Source organism: Engraulis encrasicolus, chromosome 11, assembly GCF_034702125.1.
Source record: "Engraulis encrasicolus isolate BLACKSEA-1 chromosome 11, IST_EnEncr_1.0, whole genome shotgun sequence".
Taxonomy (NCBI): Eukaryota; Metazoa; Chordata; class Actinopteri; order Clupeiformes; family Engraulidae; genus Engraulis; species Engraulis encrasicolus.
In genome coordinates, this window is record NC_085867.1 from 30132220 (window position 1) to 30152672 (window position 20453).

Sequence of the window (20453 nt, forward strand, 5' to 3'; positions counted from 1 at the left end):
CACACACACACACACACACACACACACACACACACACACACACACACACACACACACACACACACACACACACACACACACACACAGTCTCTCCCGGCCATCTCTAACCCTGTGTCAAAAAGTGTGAGCGCGTGAGAGTGTGTGGGAAGAAAGTGTCCATGCCGAGAGAGCTTGTCTAATACACTCCACGTGTCCCCTTCGCTTTTGTGGAGCCCTCTAGCACTGGAAACAGTCCGGGCATTCTCTCTCTTAAGGAAGAGAGAGAGAGAGATAGAGATAGAGAGAGAGAGAGAGAGAGAGAGAGAGAAAGCCCACGAGCCAAACCACCACCCAAAACACCTCCGCTTTCCTTTTCCTTGTGTCAATCTGGTATTGGTGTACTTCTCCTCTTCAAGATGTACTGTAAACAGTTCTCTTTGAAAGAGGGTCAGGGGCAGAGAGAAGGAAAATGAGGCGTCTCATCGGAGGTATTCACATGTGCAATCGCAGAGGAGGGAGAGAGAAGGGCAGATGGACAGATAAAGGGACTTTGTGCGAATGTGTGCATGCACACACACACACACACACACACACACACACACACACACACACACACACACACACACACACACACACACACACACACACACAAAAGAGAGAGAAATGTGGTTGCATTATAGCCATTCCAGGCATTGTGCTGGAACTCCTGGATCATATTAATTCATTATTAACTCATAAATTACGAAACTTCTTCTCCAAGTTGTGTCCGTTATAGCGCACTCCACTGTGTATCTGCATCATGGGCCTGTCCTTTCTCTCTAAGCTATCCTTGCACAAGCTGTCTGATTAGGGGGCTGTGCATTCCTAGGATCCATTCCCTTCTCTAAAGTGTTGCTCGCTGATGCACCATGACGTTGCTGTGTCACTTTATTCAACTGGCGTTTTATTTGGGTTTACCCAACCGTTTTACCAGAAGTGACTTCCAACCACCCAGCTCTCCCCGGCCTCCACTCACTCGAAAGGACGCTTTCATCTGTCTGCATAAGCTGCCACCTAATAAGAGGCCTCCATAAGGGCAAGCCTGTTTTCAAAAGGGGGAACTTGTGTGACGAGGCCAGAGAAGCTGTCTGTTGTTTTAATCGTTAACAAAACAACGTGTGCGCAACGGCTTTCGACAGTGGTTTGTTTTCATAGGCCTAGGTGTAGCCTAATTATATTTTTACAAGTTTTGTTTCAATCTGCCTTATTACAGCTGAGACCTATGTAATAGCTTGTAAGAGGGGGCGTACTTGCTGTTCATATGGCCTACTCCTCAATGTTCATATTCTCTGGGCTGGCAGCTGTCAGTTGCAAACAAGTGATAGGCTATGACTTGACTTCGAATAATGTCGACTCGCCAACGGGGACTATGCAAACACAATCAATGCCCGTCGCGCATCGAAATTCCACCCTGTGTTGGCTTGGTGAGATAACGTTTCAGGGTATAGGCCTAATTGGGCAAGTATACCATTTCTCGTCTCACTGCGCAAGGATGTTTGGGCCTGTGCCAAGTGTGTGCATGCAGCACGCCGACGGACACCCCTGTTTGCTTAGCGGATTGGCCACCTGCTTGCGCACAATCCAGGAAGGCTGCGAGGGTCTGCTCTCAATTATCCATGTGAAAACTATGTAAAGCCTTCCATATGTCTTCAACCATAATCTAATCTGTTCATTAGGTATAATAATATTCCCAAATATTGCATGAAATAATCTTTCAATAATAGGTCTTTCATGGACTCCCAAAGGACCCATGGCAAGTTAGAGGTGTTGGAAATATTTGCTTTATGATGCGTATGCGTTTGTGACTTTCTAAAGAGAGCTATAAATAACACCAGGATACAAAATACAAAAATAGTAGGCCTATGGACATACATGGTCAATATTGTTTACATTACAAACAAGAAGCCTTAACCCAAAAAACCGTAATCAGTGCATTTGTCCATGCGCCTCGCAGCTAAATGGAGCGGCGCATCATGCTTCCAACTTCACAATGAATAATGAGAACAGTGAACATAGTGACCAAAAGTTGTTTTTATATAGCCTATATATTTTTATATATTATTTTTATATATAGAAAAACTCAAATTGTTTAAGCAATATGACATTATAACTTATAACTGACCTTGCTCTCCGCCTTCACATGCTGAAACATCAACAGCACAAACACAACGATGCTCGCCAGGTCCCGCATTCTGCCAGAAGTTCTTATCAGCTGTCAAGCAACCCTTTAGCCTATGTCCTCTTGACACAAACACTTTTGAAAATTAATCTCCCCAAGTTTGTGTCACAAAATGCACTTCAAGACGAGACGCAGTCTACGGCTCCATCTCCAGAGGACTATTACTGGACCAGGTTTTTACGAAGAATGTGCGTCTTGCAGCATGCGCCTAGAACTCCTGCCCCGTGTACACACTGACACACAGTGAACACACATCACTTCTTCTGGAAGTCAATTGAAGGCTGTGCCTGCCTGGAACGCGCTCTCATCTCTTCCCTAGTTCGTTCTCGCCCTCCAGCCAGAGAGAAGAGCAATGCTGCCCTCCGTTGGTGGCGTCCTCAACCTGATGTGTAGGCTACAGGTAGGACCTACTGCTTTTGTGCATGACGCATGTCGGTTCCGCCTCATCTAAATTGAATCATCTCAACACCCGACTGAAACTCATACAACCTCTTTAGCTAGGCAAATTACAATGTGTTCAGCTATTCCAAGTGATAGCCTATTTTAGGGACACCTTCCTCGCAACTATATGGAAGAAAAAAAAAAACCGTCTCAAACTACAACATTAGGGAGAGCGGGATTGGTTGTCACACCTTTTAGGTAGGCTACTTATATTTAATTTCTGCGAAATTGGTAAGGACACCCTTTCTCGCCATAGTCATTGGTTTATGTGTCAGGTCCATTTGGATACTCTTCTTCTAGAACCCTTTCTCTTAAAAAGATATGGCGTGTCAAAGGCACCTTGCGCAGATGTGACAACCAACCCCATAACGGGGCAGGTTGTTATGAGTCTTGGACCGTTGTTTATCAGCACAAGCCTGCTCATCCACATCCATGCCTTTGGGATTTTCCGCATTCACTCTCATTTTTCATTAAAAAAAAAACAAAAACAAAAAAAACATTACACAGAACTTCTCTTACGTAGAAGCTTGTTCTCGTTGTTGGCTGGTACTGAGATGTGTAGCCATAATTAGTATAAATAATAATTAGTTTTAATAATTTTTTGTTTACATTTTGCATAAATACAAAAATACAGGAAAACAGAAAAATGTAGTCATTCTGGCACATGAGAAGAAAATCACAGAAAATCTTGACAGTTTCAGAACCGCAGACTTGTACCATAGAGGCATATGGTCCAGGTCAGGTCAGGTCAGGTCATGTCAGCTACTTATTCATGAATACCAGTGGATCCCAACATTTTCAAAATCAACATTACATTTCCATTCAGCATAATTTCCATTCAGCATATATAAAAAAGTTAGTTTTGTTGGATGGTGGGGACCGATGGTTTTTTTTTTTTGGGGGGGGGGGGGGGGTTCATCTGGCCCACTTTTTATTGATAGCTTGCTGTTGTTTGCATGCATCATACAAGTTCATCTGGCCCACTTTTTATTGATAGCTTGCTGTTGTTTGCATGCATCATACAAGTTCTACATTTCTTTGCGTTCACTCAATAATAAAAAAAATCACCAGGTTTATATGTAACCTAATGATGTCTGCATTAACTCAGCATATCATAGCATGAAGGGCACTCATGGGCAAGCGGTGAGGCATCAGACTTGTTATGTAGCCCAAAGGTTGCCGGTTGCCGGCCTGACTCCCAACCCACCACGTTGGTGGGGGAAGTAATTAACCAGTGCTCTCCCCCATCCTCCTCCATGACTGAGATATCCTGAGAATGGTACCATCCCTCCGCACTGCTCCCTTGGTGCCATTTAGGGCTGCCCCCTTGCACAGGTGAGGCATAAATGCAATTTCATTGTGTGTGAGATAACCTAATTCTGCATTGACCCAGCATTTCATACCATGAAGGGCAATCATGGGTAAGCGGTAGGGCGTCAGACTTGTAGCCCGAAAGGATGCCGGTTTGACTCCCGATCCGCCAGGTTGGTGGGGGTAGTAATTAACCAGTGCTCTCCCCCATCCTCCTCCACGACTTACCCTGAGAATGGTACTGTACTGCCCTGTTAGGGTGTCATTGAGGGCTGCCCCCTTACACGGGTGAGGCATAAATGCAATTTCATTGTGTGTGAGATAACCAGGGCTTGACATTAAACAGTTACAACAGTTACACACACACCAAGACTCTCAGTTTTGAGCTCTGATACGTCACCCATAGTTGTGCGCATTGCAAAATTTTGAGCAAAACTGTGCTCTTACCCTGCTAATTGAACCTTCACACTTCACTTGTACTGGTGCAATGTGCAATTAATGAAGATTGGCCATCAGGCTGGTCCACTTGAGCCATTAAAACTTCCCACACTAAAATGACAGGTGTCTCAGATATTTTGTCTGACCCCTGTACTTGCCATGTGTATCTAACTAACATTTATGAAGTAAAATACCTTTCCTTTTTTTTGTTTGTAAATATTGGCCTACAAATAATCTCACAAGCAAAAGGAGGACCAGTTTCATCTGTTTGCACTATAATAAAACCATGTATAGGCCTATGTGAATGTCGGCAGCCAATATGTGCCTGAATTATGTAAATGAAAAATAAATGTAAAAAAATCTGAAATGGAAAGTGAAGTAAAAGCCAACCTGGGAACCTTCAACTCCCATTGTCAGTGACCTAGTAGCCTACTCCACAGCACACGAGTGCACACACTGTGCACAACGAAACTTTGGCGGTACGGTACCATGAGCAGGGTAACTCAGACATGGAGGAAGATGGGGATTAATTACTTCCCAAACCAACCTGGCAGGTCGGGAGTCCAACCGGCAACATTTGGGCCACAAGTGTGATGCTCTAACCGCTTACCAATGATTTGCATCTCAGTTCATATTGACATATACAGGCTAAGGCATATGGGTAATTATGTTGACTGAACAAACGTAGCATTCAATTAAGAATCAACACACATATTTGAGGACTTGACATTGAAGATATGGATAAGAAATTAAAATAAGTGCATCCATCAGGTGTTTTGTAAATAACAATATATGTTTCCCTTTCTATCTTTTATGTAAGTTTCGCAGCGCCCCTGATTTTTTCTAGTGGTTTCTATAGTGGAGAACTTGAGGTCATCAGTGAGGTCTGTTGCCAAGGAGGACAGGCCTACCAGGCGCATGCCCAGGGGGCCAAGAGCCAAGGGGCCCCTGAAGGGCAAGCCTCTATATTTCGATTCTCCTATTGCATTAGAATTGCATGTTTAACAACTTAATTTTCCGTTTTTAATTTTCTCTGGGGAGAAACCCTTGAAACAGCAACAACAAATTGTCTGAAAAAACTGAATCTTTTTGGAAATCAGCATCACCCATGGTCCGGAGGGGGCCCTTTCTTGGTATCTGGCCCAGGGGCTGGAGTCTTTAGCTGTGGAGGTCAGACAATGGGCTCGATTTTTATGGAGCAGTGCTGCACAGGGCTTTGCAGACCCACTCCATCAAAAACAAGCCCATTGTGTCACTTGGTTGCCTGCAAAGATGGTAGAGAGAAGACAGCTCACTGACATCATAAGAGCGTAGTATGACATGGCCGCAAGTGGAATCACTTTCTTCTCCTACTGTCAGTACTGGCAACATGGTAAAGTGCAATGCCCCTACCGCTATGGGTGGAGTTGGTTGGAACAGGTCAATGAAACATATCCAAGGCACTCTTCTTCTTGGTTAAAAAGCTTTTAATAAACTTAGCTAGTTCATGGTGGAACTGTTAAAAATTGCCTACGGGTGGTTGACGTTTAAGGGCGTAACGCCAAAAAAAAAAAAGTTTTTCCAATTCCTGAAAAAATTGATTGAAAAAATTGGAAAAAAAAGAGAAAAAAATAAAGCACCTAGTGGTCCGTGGAATTTCGCCTAATTTTTGCCATTTTTGAGAAAATGTGTCCTTTATTTATCATTATTATTTTTATTTTAATGTTTATTTAATTTGTTGTATTTTATTTTATTATTATTTTTACCTCATGTTTTATCTTAATGTTTTAAATGTTTTTGACTCTAATTTATTTCCTTCTTTCTTCCCTGTTTCCTTTCGTTTACATTTGTTAACTTTGTGAAGCACATTGAGTTGCACCTGTGTATGAAATGCACTATATAAATAAACTTGCCTTGCCTTGCCTTGCATCAACACATTGTATAGGAATGTCACACCGCAGGAAAATGAAGTTGCACCACAGGAAATTCACTGCATTATGGCCATTTAAATCCTTTTGTATACATGACTGACATCTGAGCTCAAGCTAACTTGATAATGATATTTTGTTTAATCTTAATATGTGTTTTCATTTATAAAAAACTTTTTTTTCCCCTCTATAAGAGCAGTCACACCACAGGACACCATAAAATGAACCTAAGCATTGCGTGACAGGAACATTGGAATATGAAGACATACAGTGAGTCCAATATGTATTTGATCCCTTGCTGATTTTGCCGGTTTGCCCACTAATAAAGACATGATCAGTCTATAAATTTATGATAATATGTATTCAAACATGGAGAGACAGAATATCAAAAATAAATTCCTGAAAATAACTTAAAATAATATATTTTAATTTATTTGTATTTAATTTAGGCAAATAAGTATTTGACCCCTCTAGCTAAAGAAGATAAAGTGCTTTGTGGCAAAGCCCTAGTTGTCTAGCACTGAGGTCAGATGCTTCTTTTAGTTGATGACAATGTTTGTGCATATAGTAGAAAATATTTTTGCCCATTTTTCTTTGCAGATTATCTCTAAAACATTAATAGTTTGTGGCTGTAGCTTGGCAAATGGGAGGTTCAGTTCTCTCCATAGAATTACTATAGGGTTAATATTTGGAGACTGTCTAGGCCACTTCACGACTTTAATATGCTTCTTATTGAGTCACTCCTTCATTGCTTTGACTGTATGTTGTGTATTATTGTCATGTTGGGAGATCCAAAAATGGCCCACCCTTCAGTGTAGTGGTGGAGGGAAGGACGTTTTCACTCAGGATTGCACATTACATGTCCATCCTCCATCCATTCGTTGATGATGTGAAGTTGTCCTGTGCCTTGTCCAGACAAGCACCCTCAAGCCATAATGATACCACTTTCATGCATGATGGTGAGGAGGGTGTTCTTGGGATCATAGGCAGTAGTTCTCTTTCTCAAAACACACTGAATTGTGTTAATGCCAAACAGCTTGATTTTGGTTTCATCTGACTACAGCACCTCCCTAAACCAGTCTGATGTCCGTTGGCAAACCTCAGGTGGGACTGCACAGGTTCCTTCTGAAGTAGAGGTACCATGTGTGCACACAGGATTTTAAACCTCTGTGGCATTAAGTGCTACCAGTAGTTTTCTCAGTGATTTTAGTCCCAGTATTGATATCATTGCCTAGTTCATCCCGTACAGGTCTAGGGTGCTTTCTTTCTGTTCTCATGATTATCAAATCCCTACAAAAGGTCAAATCTTGTATAGAACCCCAGACAGGCTGATGGATAGTCATTTTGTATAAATGCATCAACAGCTGGGTCATTAATACCCAGTATCTTTCTTGTGGCTTTGCAGCCCATTTAATCTTTGTTCAGGTCTAAAATCTTGTCCCTGATATCATTTGACCACTTTTTGGTCTTTCCCATGCTGGTGAGGTTGGAGTGTTACTGATTCACTCATACTATGGACTGATTCTGCTGATTCAATGTATCTTTTATGTATGTTAGTATGTACAGGTGTCTTCAATTCAGATGACAAGTTGATCGGAAGTGCCCATCTGGTCTGTGGGCCCGGAACTGTAATCAGTTGGCAGGGGATCAAGTACTTATTTTGCTCGATGAAATGGAAATAAATTAATATATATTCTCTTAAGTTAATTTCTGGATTTTCTTTTTGATATTCTGTCTCTCCATATTAGAATACATATTATCATAACATTTATTGACTGATCATGTCTTTGTTAGTAGGCAAACCAACAAAATCAGTAAGGGATCAAATACTTATTTGACTCACTGTATTAAGAGGTTGATAGTCACCTTAAGCTTCCACAGCACTCTCCAATAACTGAAGTACTGACTGGAGCCATTAAGAGTTTAAGACCCTTGTTGTTGGCCCTGCAGCTGCCCGTTCATAAACATTGACATGCATGTCACCCCACAGGACGCAATTTGTGTTACGAAATTGAACTTGTAGTTAATATTACTGTCTTGAGTTTTTTTTCACATTCACATATCTTAGTATAAAGTTAATATTTATGCAATCATGCCAAATGTTTCATACATAATTCAAAATGTTGTTGGTTAATTTATATACATATTATATTCCAGGTTTCATTAATGTTACAGTCACACCGCAGGATATTTGACATATAAACCTTTGCATAAAGCTTAACAAAAATGTTTCTTCTCTAAGACTAATATGAAACATAATGTATTACATCTTCTTTCATTGACATTTGTTTTTTAAAGGAAAAATAACAGTTTTGTAGGTTTTTAACCAATGTTACGAAAAAAAAAACAAGGCGTCACGTCTCCCACCCCTACATGTTTTGGCCGACAATGGCCTTCTTCAGGGCTGTAACAGTGTGGAGTGTGGAACAGGTCAGTGAGCTGTCTTCTCTCTAGAGTCTAGGCTACTGTCTTTGATCAGTCTCACAGCAAACTCTACACATAGGCCTACAGGTACAACATTTGACTCTATACCTAGGGCAGGCTGCTGACTACAACCAGGACTGCAAAGTGGTGGCACTTGGAGCAGAATGGGAATGAAATGATGCAGTGGACCTCAAAATGATGGGGCACTCAATGAACAGTGTAGGAAGAAATTGAGAAATGCTGTGTCCTCTACTACTTCTCCCACTTACTTCCACTTTCCACTTGATTTACACTAGGCCTACTGGTGCTTCAATGCTTTTCCTATGTTATTACATCTTCATATATTTGTATCGTGTTGTACAAATGGTTAAATTTGTATGCATCAAAGATTCAGGTTTGAATAGGATTATGTAGGCCTACCTCATAAGGCCTATTGTATTTTATCATGATCAGCAATGCAAACACAACACATAATTGTTAGTAGTTCACTAAACTAAAACATATCCTTAAACATGTGTGGTTACTGCATTCATTCCAAATTGATGGGGAAAATCTGGAATTTCTATAATAGGCTGATACGATTTATCTGATGCTTTTATTATGACATTACAAAACTTTTATTTTGAACAACAAAATCCGAGAGGGGGCAGCCATACTGAAATTTTTGCTAGCGTCGTTAGCTTCACAAGTACTCCGTCCGACCGCTTTGTTCCGCATACGGCGGCATCTCAGGGTCGACCACATCTTCTCAAGGATCAGTGTTTTATGTCCAAGTTTCACGCTTGTCATAGCTTTTAAAACAAATACTGCAAACATGGATAGATCGAGTAATTTAAAGTCGGTTTTGGAGTCGTCTCTGAATGAAATTTTCAAATCAACCGTGAGTGACATTCTGGAGTCAGTAGACCAGACCTTGTCCGAGTATCAAGGCAAAATTCAAAGGATTGAAACAGAAAATGAGGACCTTAGACGCAAACTTTACGGGAACGACAGCAGAATTGGGTCGGAAAGAATGGGGGTTTCGACAGGTAAGTCAACCCTCTCTCTAGGTTTAATGTCATTTGAGTGTTATTGTTGCGTGATTGTATTAAGGCTAGCAGCACCTTTAGTTAGTTAAGTCGTAGTAGCACCAGTGCCTTGTGGGAAGGGTGGGATAAACTCTGAATGGCAATAGCAAAATATCTTATTAGGCTACATTATGACGATTTTACAGGACCATACGTGTTAAGGTCAAGTAATGTACTGTACCAGATGGGGGTGAGTGTGTACAGCTAGCCCTCATAGTAGTTTGCTGTTCATAACATGCTGAACCAGCAAGACAAACATTTTCCAAACACACACAAGAAATGCTATTCAAGTAGTTGCTCAACACTGGAGAATTATGTTATTGACGCGTGTTGCTAGCTCGACTAATACATTCGTGAAATAGCTGTTTTCTTCCTATAATTGTATAGGAAATAAACAGTGCTTGAGGTTTGCAGACAAACTATATGTGTATTTACTTCGGACGAATCTCTGTACAGTATAGTGACGGGTGTATGATCTATCTTTCAGGTAAGGAGGGCAATCATCTCAAGACTCCCATCGCTAACACTTCTGCAGGGCAGCAGTATCCAACGCAGAAGGCCTTTGTTGACATGCCAGCTGCCACCTCCACAAAGCAGCTCAGGCCTCCCTCCCAGAACAGGAGAAAGCTCAACTCCATGCGGCCACGACGAGAGCAACCCTGCCAGACGGCAACAGTGACCACAGAGCCACAGCAGCAGGAATCACCTGACGGGCGCTCCAACAGATTTTCCAGCGCCCCTTTCACCTTCGCCGTCAACTCCAACCCCGAACTGGAAGGTGGCTCTGCCGTTGACCTCTCCAAGGTCACCCAGAAGTCGTTTACGGAGGCGGCGACGATGGTGAGGAAGATCAAAGTGGAGGAGGAGGACTCCGAACTGGAGTTCGCTCACAGTGAGCTTTACACACAGCTCAGGGGCGACGGGAACAGGGACAGAGGTGATGACGTGCGGGTCACCATTGTGTCGGACCACCACCTGAGGGGCGACAGTGATAACGAAGGCAGCTACTTCCAGGATGCGGAGGAGGAGGAGAGGATGACTGGAAGAGGAATGAAGGCAGAAGAGGACGAGGGTGCGGAGGGGCTAGATGACCTCTCTGCCAACGGGGAGTTTTTCTCCTTCGACGAGCAAGACACCGGGAGAGTCGCGGATTCCGACGGAGACGGAGATCCAATGAGCAGCCGGTTGCCGGGCGAGGACGATGACGACGACGAGGGGGACTGGATGCTGGCCGGCCAACCGCAGGAGGACGAGGAGCCCAAAGCCGACCTGGGCGCGTACCCCTGCCCCGAGTGCGACAAGATCTTCAACCACGCCAGCTCGCTCAGCATTCACCTGCGCACGCACAGCGAGGACAAGTCGCACACCTGCGGCTACTGCGGCAAGCGCTTCGGCCGCGCCGACCTGCTCAAGTCGCACAAGCGCACGCACACTGGCGAACGCCCTTACTCCTGCAACCTGTGTGGCAAGAGCTACAGCCACCAGGGCCAGCTGCGCATCCACAAGCGCGTGCACACCGGCGAGCGCCCTTACGGCTGCGTGCACTGCGGCAAGCGCTTCAGCGAGCACAACCAGCTGAAGGTGAGTGAGTGAGTGAGATCTGCCTTGGTCTGAATGTAAGTAAGAGTGAGCTATATACTGTATGCGTAGTATATGTGTAATGACGTGTGTAATGTCCTTTTCTGTATTTACAGTATGTATGTATGCTACTGGGCACCTTAATATCCCCTCTGGATTAATGAATGATACCCTACTGTACTACTCTACCCTACTAGGTGCACGTGCGCACGCACACCGGCGAGCGGCCGTACAGCTGCGGCCACTGCCCCAAGACCTTCACCAACGCCGGCAACCTGCGCATCCACGAGCGCATCCACACCGGCGAGAAGCCCTACACCTGCGGCCAGTGCGGCAAGCGCTTCAACGGCATGGGCGACCTCAAGACGCACTACCGCATCCACACCGGCGAGCGGCCGTACAGCTGCGAGCTGTGCAAGAAGACCTTCGCCCAGGCGGGCCACCTGACCATCCACACGCGCATGCACACGGGCGAGAAGCCCTATGAGTGCCCGGTGCCCGACTGCGGCAAGCGCTTCACGGTGGCCAGCAGCCTGAAGCTGCACGAGCGCGTGCACACGGGCGAGAAGCTCTACGCCTGCTCCTTCTGCGGCAAGAGCTTCAGCCGCTCCGGGCACCTGAAGCGGCACGAGCAGGTGCACACTAAGGAGGCCAGGTACAAGTGCCACCAGTGCGGCAAGAACTACAGCGACATGTCCACGCTCAAGAAGCACCAGAAGAGCCACACCACGGCCGCTGCCGCTGCAGCCAGCGCCGCGGTGGCCCCGGCGTTACACTCGGGTACCGGCGAAGAGGCAGGCCGGGCGGACGCAGAGGAGCTGAGTATCAGCCCCCAGAGTCAGAGTCCCACTCACCAGAGCCTTAGCACACCAGACGTGCCAGACACTGATCCCAAAAATTGAAGGTTGAATGTGAATATGACGACCATTATGATGCTGTCTAAAAAGTTACTGTTTGAATCAGTTTCTGTTTGGTTTGTTTTTCAGAGATTGCTCAGATCTGTTTTTTTAACATGTTCAATTGCATTGGTAATAAGGCTTACCGAATGCAGGTGAATTGGTGACGCTAACTGATTTTTCGCTTCCAAAAAAACTGGGTTTTCACTTCATGAACATCCAGGACTGCTCATCTCCATCTGTATGTGTTCTTTTCTTTTATGTTGTGTGATTATAACTGTTTGAAGATATGTTGAGGGTGAAACATTGTTAAGCAGCTACTGTTGAGTCTAAATCTACACATAAGATATGTTGTCTTCTCATGAGAGAGAGAATCACTGCTGGTTTTGTTACTTGTTTTTTTTTTTCCTTGTTTGTTTTTGTCGACAAATGACGGTACCATAGCACAGCGATGACTTCAGAAAGTGCTTCACACATTTACAGGATGATGTATTTAAAATATATATTTAGTGCAATACTGTAACCGTAGCATTAGCACTACAGGTTGACTTAAATGTCCTACATTTGTTGTTGCTTCAGTGACGTGGGTAGCCTACTGTTAGCTGGTTAGCCTCAGGCCTTCGGATACTATACGTGTCTCTGTGTGGTGATGTACAGCCACTATAAGCTAAATCAAACTACATGTTCTGTAGCAGCGTCCTTCACAGAGGTGTCAGTCGCGGGTTCAGAAAGTGAAAACTGCCACAACTTTGATCCAAGCAGCTCTGAATGAGCTGTGGCAGGGATTTCGTTTTGATCAGCTGGTTTGAGAGCTGGTTTTACCAATTAGCAGACGAGGCAGTTGCCTAGGGCGGGCCCCACCAAATTTGCTTATTGTAGGGGCCCCCCCACAACAGTCAACCCCACGTTGATGGTAAATACCAGCATGAGCCCAAGTCTTTCTGAACCCGCGATGTCAGCCCCTGCATCCTTCAATACCGCAATGAATCTTTTGTGGTATAGTTATAACTCTGTAGCATCATAACTTTGAGCTCAGACTTCAAAGATTTAAATAGAGGCTAAGTTATGAAGATGCTTCAAGACAAAAATGTAAAGCCTGGTACAAAATCATTACACAGCGTATTGGTAATTTAAAAATGTCTGTAATTATTATATTTAAATGATAATGGAAATAATCAGAATCGTCAACATTTCATGACCAAGAGTTGTAGAAGAGTGTCCGGCTGTGTTTCTTCTGTATCGTATGTAATGAGAGAGTAAGAGCCATTGTGCTCTTTATACTTAACCAAAATGACCAATAAAACAGAGATGTTAAACTTCTCTAATGTTTCACTGATGACTAAATATAACAAAGAATTGATAGAGCAAAATTGTCACAAAGACAGGCATGGCCGAACCAGAAATATACAGCAGTATAAAATGCGGTCATCTAAATGTTTTTTGTTTTCCATCTAATTACAAAAAGCATGATAGAGTTAGTAACCATATAATATCCTTTTACTCTTAGAGATACATTCATTGCTGTTCAAGGAGCATGATTTTTAGATGAGTGCCGTCACAGTGACCAAATACAATTCGTGTTTAATTCCACATGCAACGAGATGTTGTCCTTATCCAGGTGAAATTCACATTGCTAGTCTATGTTTAAACCAATGGATAGTTGTTTTTCTATAAAAGGGCACCAAAAAAACACAGGGATACTCATTTCCTGTTTGGAGTGCAATGTGTTCCCGTGTCAGACCATCTGCTGAGGTGGCACTACTGTACACAGGAGCAGATCCAACAAAAGCAAAAATGCTTTAGAAACATACGGTACACAGGATGTGTTTGCCACTGTGGAAGGTATTTGGAAAGTATCATGGAATGCATTGGGGATGTGCGTTTGTGTGCGATTGTGGTACGTGTTAGAGGAGTACACTGTGTGTCATTGTTGAATGCATGCATTACGGATATTCTCTTTGAGTATTATATTACATTACAGTCAACCGATGCTTTTGTCCAAAGTGACTTTAAAGAGTTATTTTAGGTACAGGGTATTGGTTACAGTCCCTGGGGCAATGTGGGGTTGGGTGCCTTGCTCAAGGGCACTTCAGCCATGGATGAAGGGAGACATTAAATTACATTACGTTGCACTTTAGCTGAGGCTTTTATCCAAAGTGACTAACAGCTATTCAAGTACAGGGTATTGGTTACAGTCCCTGGAGCAATCTGAGGTTAGGTGGCTTGCTCAAAGGCGTTTTAGGCATAGATATGGAATTTGAAACTGCAACTGCAACCAACTCTAACCATTATGGCTGCTCCAGATTGTGGTATTGTATTTGAGATACAGTGATGCTTTAGGAATATAGGAGTACTGTACTGCATGCATGTTATTGTGACGTGCATTAAGGATTTATTGCGCCAAACGATTGGGGTGTGCATTAGGATAATATGGTGTCTATGACCAATGCTAGCTAGCAGTCTACATTTGCCTTTAGCAATAGCACTGCTTCAGCTATTGGTGGTGAACAGCAGTATCTGGCTCTACCCAGGCCCACAAAGAGATTACAGAACCCTGAAAGTATCCAATCATTGGAGCCCTTCCCCCTCCCCCTGCCTAAAAAAAATCCTCAATGGTTTTCAATTGACTGGGCCCACAAGAAAGCTTACATGTTAATTACGCATTAAGGTGGTCCTGCCTCTTCTCAGGCACTGATAGTGGTGAGTGGTGCAGGCTGCCTGCCTGCCCAGCCTGCCTGCGGCTTTATTTTCTGCATGGGGGAAGGTGCTGGCCTCTCCTTGGGGAGGCTAAGGTTACCACAACTGCCACTCCGCCCAGTGCAGGCAACTGCTAGCCCGGAGCTTGGGCCCGCCCCATCTTCCTGTGACCAGGGCCGGATTAATGCACAAGCTGGATATGGCTGCAGCCGAGGGGTGAGTGGGGCAATAATAGTAGAACTGGGAAAATATGCAGTATTGGAAAAATTCATCTGCAAATGTGTTATTTCTAATTCCTATTTTGGAATTATGGCGTTGGCTAATTTTCCTTTTTGCGGGGACTTCCATTAACCTGTAGTCTAGGGGCCCCAGCCCATCTTAATCCGGCCCTGCCTGTGACGCAGCTCAAAATTTCGACAGTCTAGTCAGGCCAGGATTCTGTCAATTGGATTTAGTGTATCTGCTGGGCCGCTACAAAGGTTTTGGAGGCCCTATGCATATCTGGTTAGGAGCCCCTCCCTCAAAAACCAAAAGAGTGGCTGATGCCCAATAGGCCTACTCTGCTCATGCCTAGCGGCGGCCCTGAGTATATGTGTGAGACTTATCGCAGCAGACTGGACAAGGTTCATGTTTACAGTATGACTAGTTTATTGAACGGCATTGATGTTGCAAAATAGAAAAAAAATAGCCACGTTGAGGTGTGATGTGTCCTCTAACAACCCTTTTTGCCTGTTTTGCAGGCCTACATGTACAGTATTGGGGGAAATATAAAACTACAGCAAAACAAAAATAGGCTACTCTATTGCAAAATGTCATTGGAATACAGTACAGTGGTTCTGTACGAAGCATTCATGGTAAATATAGAAGCACTTTCTAGTACATACTATACTAGTACATACTATACAATTGCCAGTAGTGTAAAGCGGCCATTGTGTCACCTGACTTTTATTGGGGAAAATGCTTTTTATGTCATGCAAACACAAGCAATATGAATGGAAAATGTACTCACACAGGTGAATTCTGGACACAGACTGTTGTTGCGTAGCCTCGAGGCCAGGAGAAATTGAGCAATGCAGTGACACAAAAATAAGGGGTGGAAAAAAAGGATGGGTTTTTATTTACCAAGGTCCCAAAAAGTGCAGAGAACTATATACAAAAATAAAGGTAAGAAAAGAACAAAACAAACATACAAAAAGTAAACCATTTGACTTTCAAAGAGCCACCAAAAGTACCCAACACCTTGTATCAGGTGGGGCCAACAGCACACATGTGCTTCAAACAAGAAATGAGCCTCCACAACCATCCCTTCACTGGGATTTAAATTGACAAGATGCTCAAACCATTAGCCAATCATATGGCACTACGAATCATTGGGCTAACACAGCCAATTGAAAATGATCAGGCACAGCTGACACAGCCAATTGAGGGCACCTCATTAGGCTCGTTCGTGACGAAGCAGTGCTGCTTTTGCTAAGCAGCGAGCATGCCCACTGCCTAGCAAAAGCTGCACTGCTTTGCCACGAACGAGCCTATTAACTCAGCCCATGAAGGGCACATGTGCATTCCACCAATGAAACTAAATCAGGCTAATAGATGTTTTTTTGTTTTTGTTTAGGCCTATATAAACACGGTGTTGTGAGGAGGGACAAGACACTGGCAGCCAACCACGTGAGCTAACTTTTTTGACCGACAGCGGTATCCCACATTCAGAGGTTGAGTTGTGCACAGCTAGTTTCGTGCAGTCAGGAGAAAACTAAAATTTAGAACCCATGTATACTTAAACATAAAATAAATGAAGAAAACAAAAGTAACAAAAAAGCAGCACAGCACCTATGTGCACCTAGGACAATGACTGAAGTTCTCAATGTTTAACATGTGAAAAGCAAACAAATAATCAACAGAAAATGACTGAAACTAGTGTGGTGGGGTTCACACCGTCACACAGACACAGAGGTTTTCCTTTGAGTTATTTAGTGTAGCAGAGCAGATAGACAGAGGTATAGTTTAGATGTACACTGGGCAATCGACTTTAAATCATTATTTTTATTATAACAGAATACAATATAGTGTTGTGGTGAGTTTAAGTTCTATTTGTTTCCCTTTTAAGAATTCCTACATTATTATAGCTTATATGTGCAAGCGATTTGATACGAACATATCAAAAGATCATATGTGATACCACAACAAAGGCAACATAAATCACCCAGTAGGTATCCTATAGATATAGAGTACTCTATATACTGTATAGAGTATACAGATACAGGAAAAACATCCAAAGTTCTAAAGAGCATGGAACACATGTTGTGTCCTTTACAAAGCTGGCATGTAGAGTGCATTTCCCTGAGGCTACTACTTGTTCTTTCATCATTGTGAAGGATATAAACATCAACATACAGTATACGTACATACATGGACTGGGACTGAAGAACTCCCCAGGCATTTTTTGTCATAGACCAGCAGCCCCTCACACAATCCCCTGCTTCTATTATGATTAGCTCAGTCCACTGTCTATTTTAAAGATTGGCCAATCTAAACCATTTTACCATCTAAATTGAGGGCAGATCTCTTAGTAAAAGCAAACAAACAAGCAAACAAACAAACACGTAAACAAAAAAACAGCACTGGGCACTGCATGAGGACTGTTGGCCCACCAAATGCCCTGTATGACAGATCACCTATATAAATCATTCACACAAATACAAAACCAACAAAGACAAACTTCAGCCAATCACGCTAAAACATGATGTTATCAGAGTATGGCATTCATGAAAAGGCGCCACAATTAAAAAATATTTCTCAAGGTGCATGATTGATGTTTTAGTTTGTTCTTGTTATCTGACATGTCTCGATGGGAAACTTCCACAGTGGGGCACTTGTTCAAACATGTCAGGTAAAAGAGCACACTTTTACACATCTGCTATAAAAGCAAACTATAGCGATTGCATGTACCCTATGTGTTCATCTCCATCTCACATGTTGCTGTGTTACAGTGACCGCAGTACAGCAAGTTTTGCAACTAAAAATGTCAATTTCTGGAAATTCGAAATGGCGGACATGGAGAAGATCAACCTTTTCATGTATGGAAAGTGCATTTTTTCTAGTCATAATGTATACTTAGAATTTGATGGTGATGGTGGTGGTAAGTATTGATGAAAAGGGTAGCCTACATTTGTGAATGGGCAGCATGAATTATGGACATAAAAATATTATGTAGTGCACCTTTAACCTTTTTATTTTTGCTACTGAATCACCTTTTCGGAGTACCCAGGTTCAGGTAAACGTGCTTTGCTTTATCCGTACATTTCATTACAATACATTACATTTAGAGCCACAATAATTTTCCTAGGTGCCTGAAAGACATTGCTTCATCTGTAGGGTAGCCTACTAGAAAACAATGACCATGCCTTTATTCATAGATTCTGCGGGCCTATAGAGAGACATGACCATATCTACGTGTACCTATGTGGTCACCTCCATCTCACCTGTTACCGCGCAACAGCACCTGCACCCACAACAGCAGCAGCAGCCGCAGCTGCAGCCGGCGTCATTATCATTATCACTATCATTATCATCATTACCACTACAGTCCATGCAGGCTGGCAGCGCCAGCTTCTCCCGGGAGAGGTAGAGCACCGGCTGAATGCTGCTGCTGATGTCCATGAAGCCGAAGGCGATGTAGTGGATGTAGCAGCGGAACACCTCGGCCGTGAAGTACTCCTGGAACGGGAAGAGCGCCACGGGCGGGAAGTAGTTGACGACGATGATGGCGAGGATGATGAGCACCATCTTGAAGGCCCTCTTCTTCACCGGGTGCATGTCGTCGCGGCCGGGGCCCGACTTGCTCAGCACCCACAGGATGGACACGTTGCAGAAGACCATGAAGGCAAACGCCGCCAGGATCATGACGGTGAAGGCCTTCTCGAAGTTGGGGATGTCGCCCACGCACTTGGCGGCGGCGTAGGCCAGCGTGACCAGCCAGACCACGGCGGCGCACACCGAGCGGTGCTTGCGGTCCTTCAGCTCGGTGAAGGTGAGCGGATGGCGCACGGCCATGTAGCGGTCCATGCAGATGCAGGAGAGGAAGAGCGGCGAGGAGTCCTTCACGCCGTAGAAGAAGCGCAGCACGTACCAGGTGCTGTCGACCGTCAGGTACATGAGGTTGGCGTACTCCAGCGGCGGGATCAGGCAGAAGAAGGTGTCCAGCACGGCCAGGTGCAGGATGAAGATGTCGGAGGTGGACGAGTCGCCTTTGCTCCGTCGGATCAGCCACAGGACCATCACGTTGGCCGGCAGCCCCAGGAACAGGTTGATGAACTGCAGGCAGAAGTACCAGATCAGCACCTCGGGCATGTCCCGGCAGCCCTCGAAGATCGTCTGCGGCTCCAGGCGCGAGATGTTGTTGGGCGCCGGTCGATGTTGGAGGACCAGGAGGGTGTTGTTGACAAACAGGGCTCTCATGGCCTCCCACTGTGGCACCAAGTGAAATCCCCTTTAATTGACTATTAGCCTCCTGTCCTGTGAGGTCAACCTGAGAAATACACAGTAGAATAGAATAGAGTTGAGAGTAAAAGTTTATCATTAATCTTGAAGGAAAATAGTCTATCAGCATTAAAGCCTACAACATCATATAGGCTAAAAAAAATATTACACCTTTACACACATCTGCACATCTCTACACGAGTGACTTCAGGTAAAGGATGAATGTTCACAGCAGCAAGGAGTGGAATGCACACACCAATAGTCGAAGCAATAATTTCTTTATTGCTTTGCATATGGACAATAGTCCGGCAGCCAAAAGCCAAATATCAGCCGAACCCAGTTTCGTCTGATAAAGTTTTTTTCTTTGCAGTTTGTGGTTGCCTAAGGTGTACATATTAAGATTCCAGACGATGCCCGGTGATATCCCTTGAGCATTTTCAGATATTGAGCCTTTTATGCTTGATGTGCTGCAGCCATAGATTACAACAGTCTTTGGCTCCCAATTCATGTTATGCTGACCAAATAACCTATACCATACTTATTTTGTGTTTGTTTACATGGTGGGATGTGTATAAGAACAGGTGGTGAGGTATGGACATCAGTGGGGGTGGGGTCATGCATGTTTGGGGGCGGGGCATTCACCCAAAAAGCCTGATTTTCCAAGTCGGATACACAAAGGCCAGCATTTCGCCAAACGTGGCTTTATATCTCATAGTTGGTTGTTTGGTTTTGCTGTTTGTAGTTGTCCAACACTTACCCATCAGGATAAGAGTGGGTGATGTGCCAATTTCAGATATTAACCCTTTCATGTTGATTTCGCTGCAGCCATAGCCCACAAGCTTTTGACAGCTTCATAACTGCACTATGATTAACCATAGAGCATTCTGGGTGGTAGGCCTGCCACATCAGAGTGGAGAAAGTGTCCTCGTACCAAATAAATTTTAGACTATTACATAACTAGCTGTTTGTCAAGCAGAGATATGTAACATTTAGGCTAATATTGGTGGTGTCAGCTTAG

The 20453-nt window shown here is 43.9% G+C and overlaps 3 protein-coding genes across 3 annotated transcripts in view; 1 reads left to right on the forward strand and 2 right to left on the reverse strand.

The window, feature by feature from the left end:
* LOC134457722 (olfactomedin-like protein 2A) overlaps nt 1–2466 on the reverse strand; it is a 57661-nt gene extending 55195 nt beyond the window's left edge. Inside the window, exon 1 of the mRNA XM_063209698.1 lies at nt 2141–2466. Within this exon, the coding sequence (XP_063065768.1) occupies nt 2141–2209 (69 nt within the window). The 5' untranslated portion in view covers nt 2210–2466. The remainder of the gene's footprint in view (nt 1–2140) is intronic.
* A 6957-nt stretch (nt 2467–9423) lies between these two features.
* Nucleotides 9424–13579, forward strand: LOC134458222 (zinc finger protein 154-like). Its single transcript, XM_063210414.1, has 3 exons — nt 9424–9746; nt 10273–11366; nt 11561–13579. Exons 1-3 carry the CDS (start codon nt 9533–9535, stop codon nt 12263–12265), a joined length of 2013 nt encoding a protein of 670 aa, XP_063066484.1. The 5' UTR covers nt 9424–9532; the 3' UTR covers nt 12266–13579.
* A 3271-nt stretch (nt 13580–16850) lies between these two features.
* Nucleotides 16851–19321, reverse strand: hcar2 (hydroxycarboxylic acid receptor 2-). Its single transcript, XM_063209700.1, has 2 exons — nt 18535–19321; nt 16851–16870 (listed from the first exon to the last, which is right to left on the reverse strand). The coding sequence occupies exons 1-2, from the start codon at nt 19304–19306 to the stop codon at nt 16851–16853; spliced, it is 792 nt and encodes a 263-aa protein (XP_063065770.1). The 5' UTR covers nt 19307–19321.
* Nucleotides 19322–20453: the final 1132 nt, after the last annotated feature.

Excerpts from the sequence above, each read along its gene's own strand:
- hcar2 (XM_063209700.1), bottom strand. The coding sequence starts at position 19,306 with ATGCCCGAGGTGCTGATCTGGTACTTCTGCCTGCAGTTCATCAACCTG. Across the intron at positions 16,871-18,534 it reads AGCCTGCATGGACTGTAGTG|TTTCAGTCATTTTCTGTTGA; the intron begins GTAATGATGATA and ends CCACCACACTAG.
- LOC134458222 (XM_063210414.1), top strand. The coding sequence starts at position 9,533 with ATGGATAGATCGAGTAATTTAAAGTCGGTTTTGGAGTCGTCTCTGAAT. Across the intron at positions 9,747-10,272 it reads AAGAATGGGGGTTTCGACAG|GTAAGGAGGGCAATCATCTC; the intron begins GTAAGTCAACCC and ends TCTATCTTTCAG. Across the intron at positions 11,367-11,560 it reads GCGAGCACAACCAGCTGAAG|GTGCACGTGCGCACGCACAC; the intron begins GTGAGTGAGTGA and ends CTACCCTACTAG.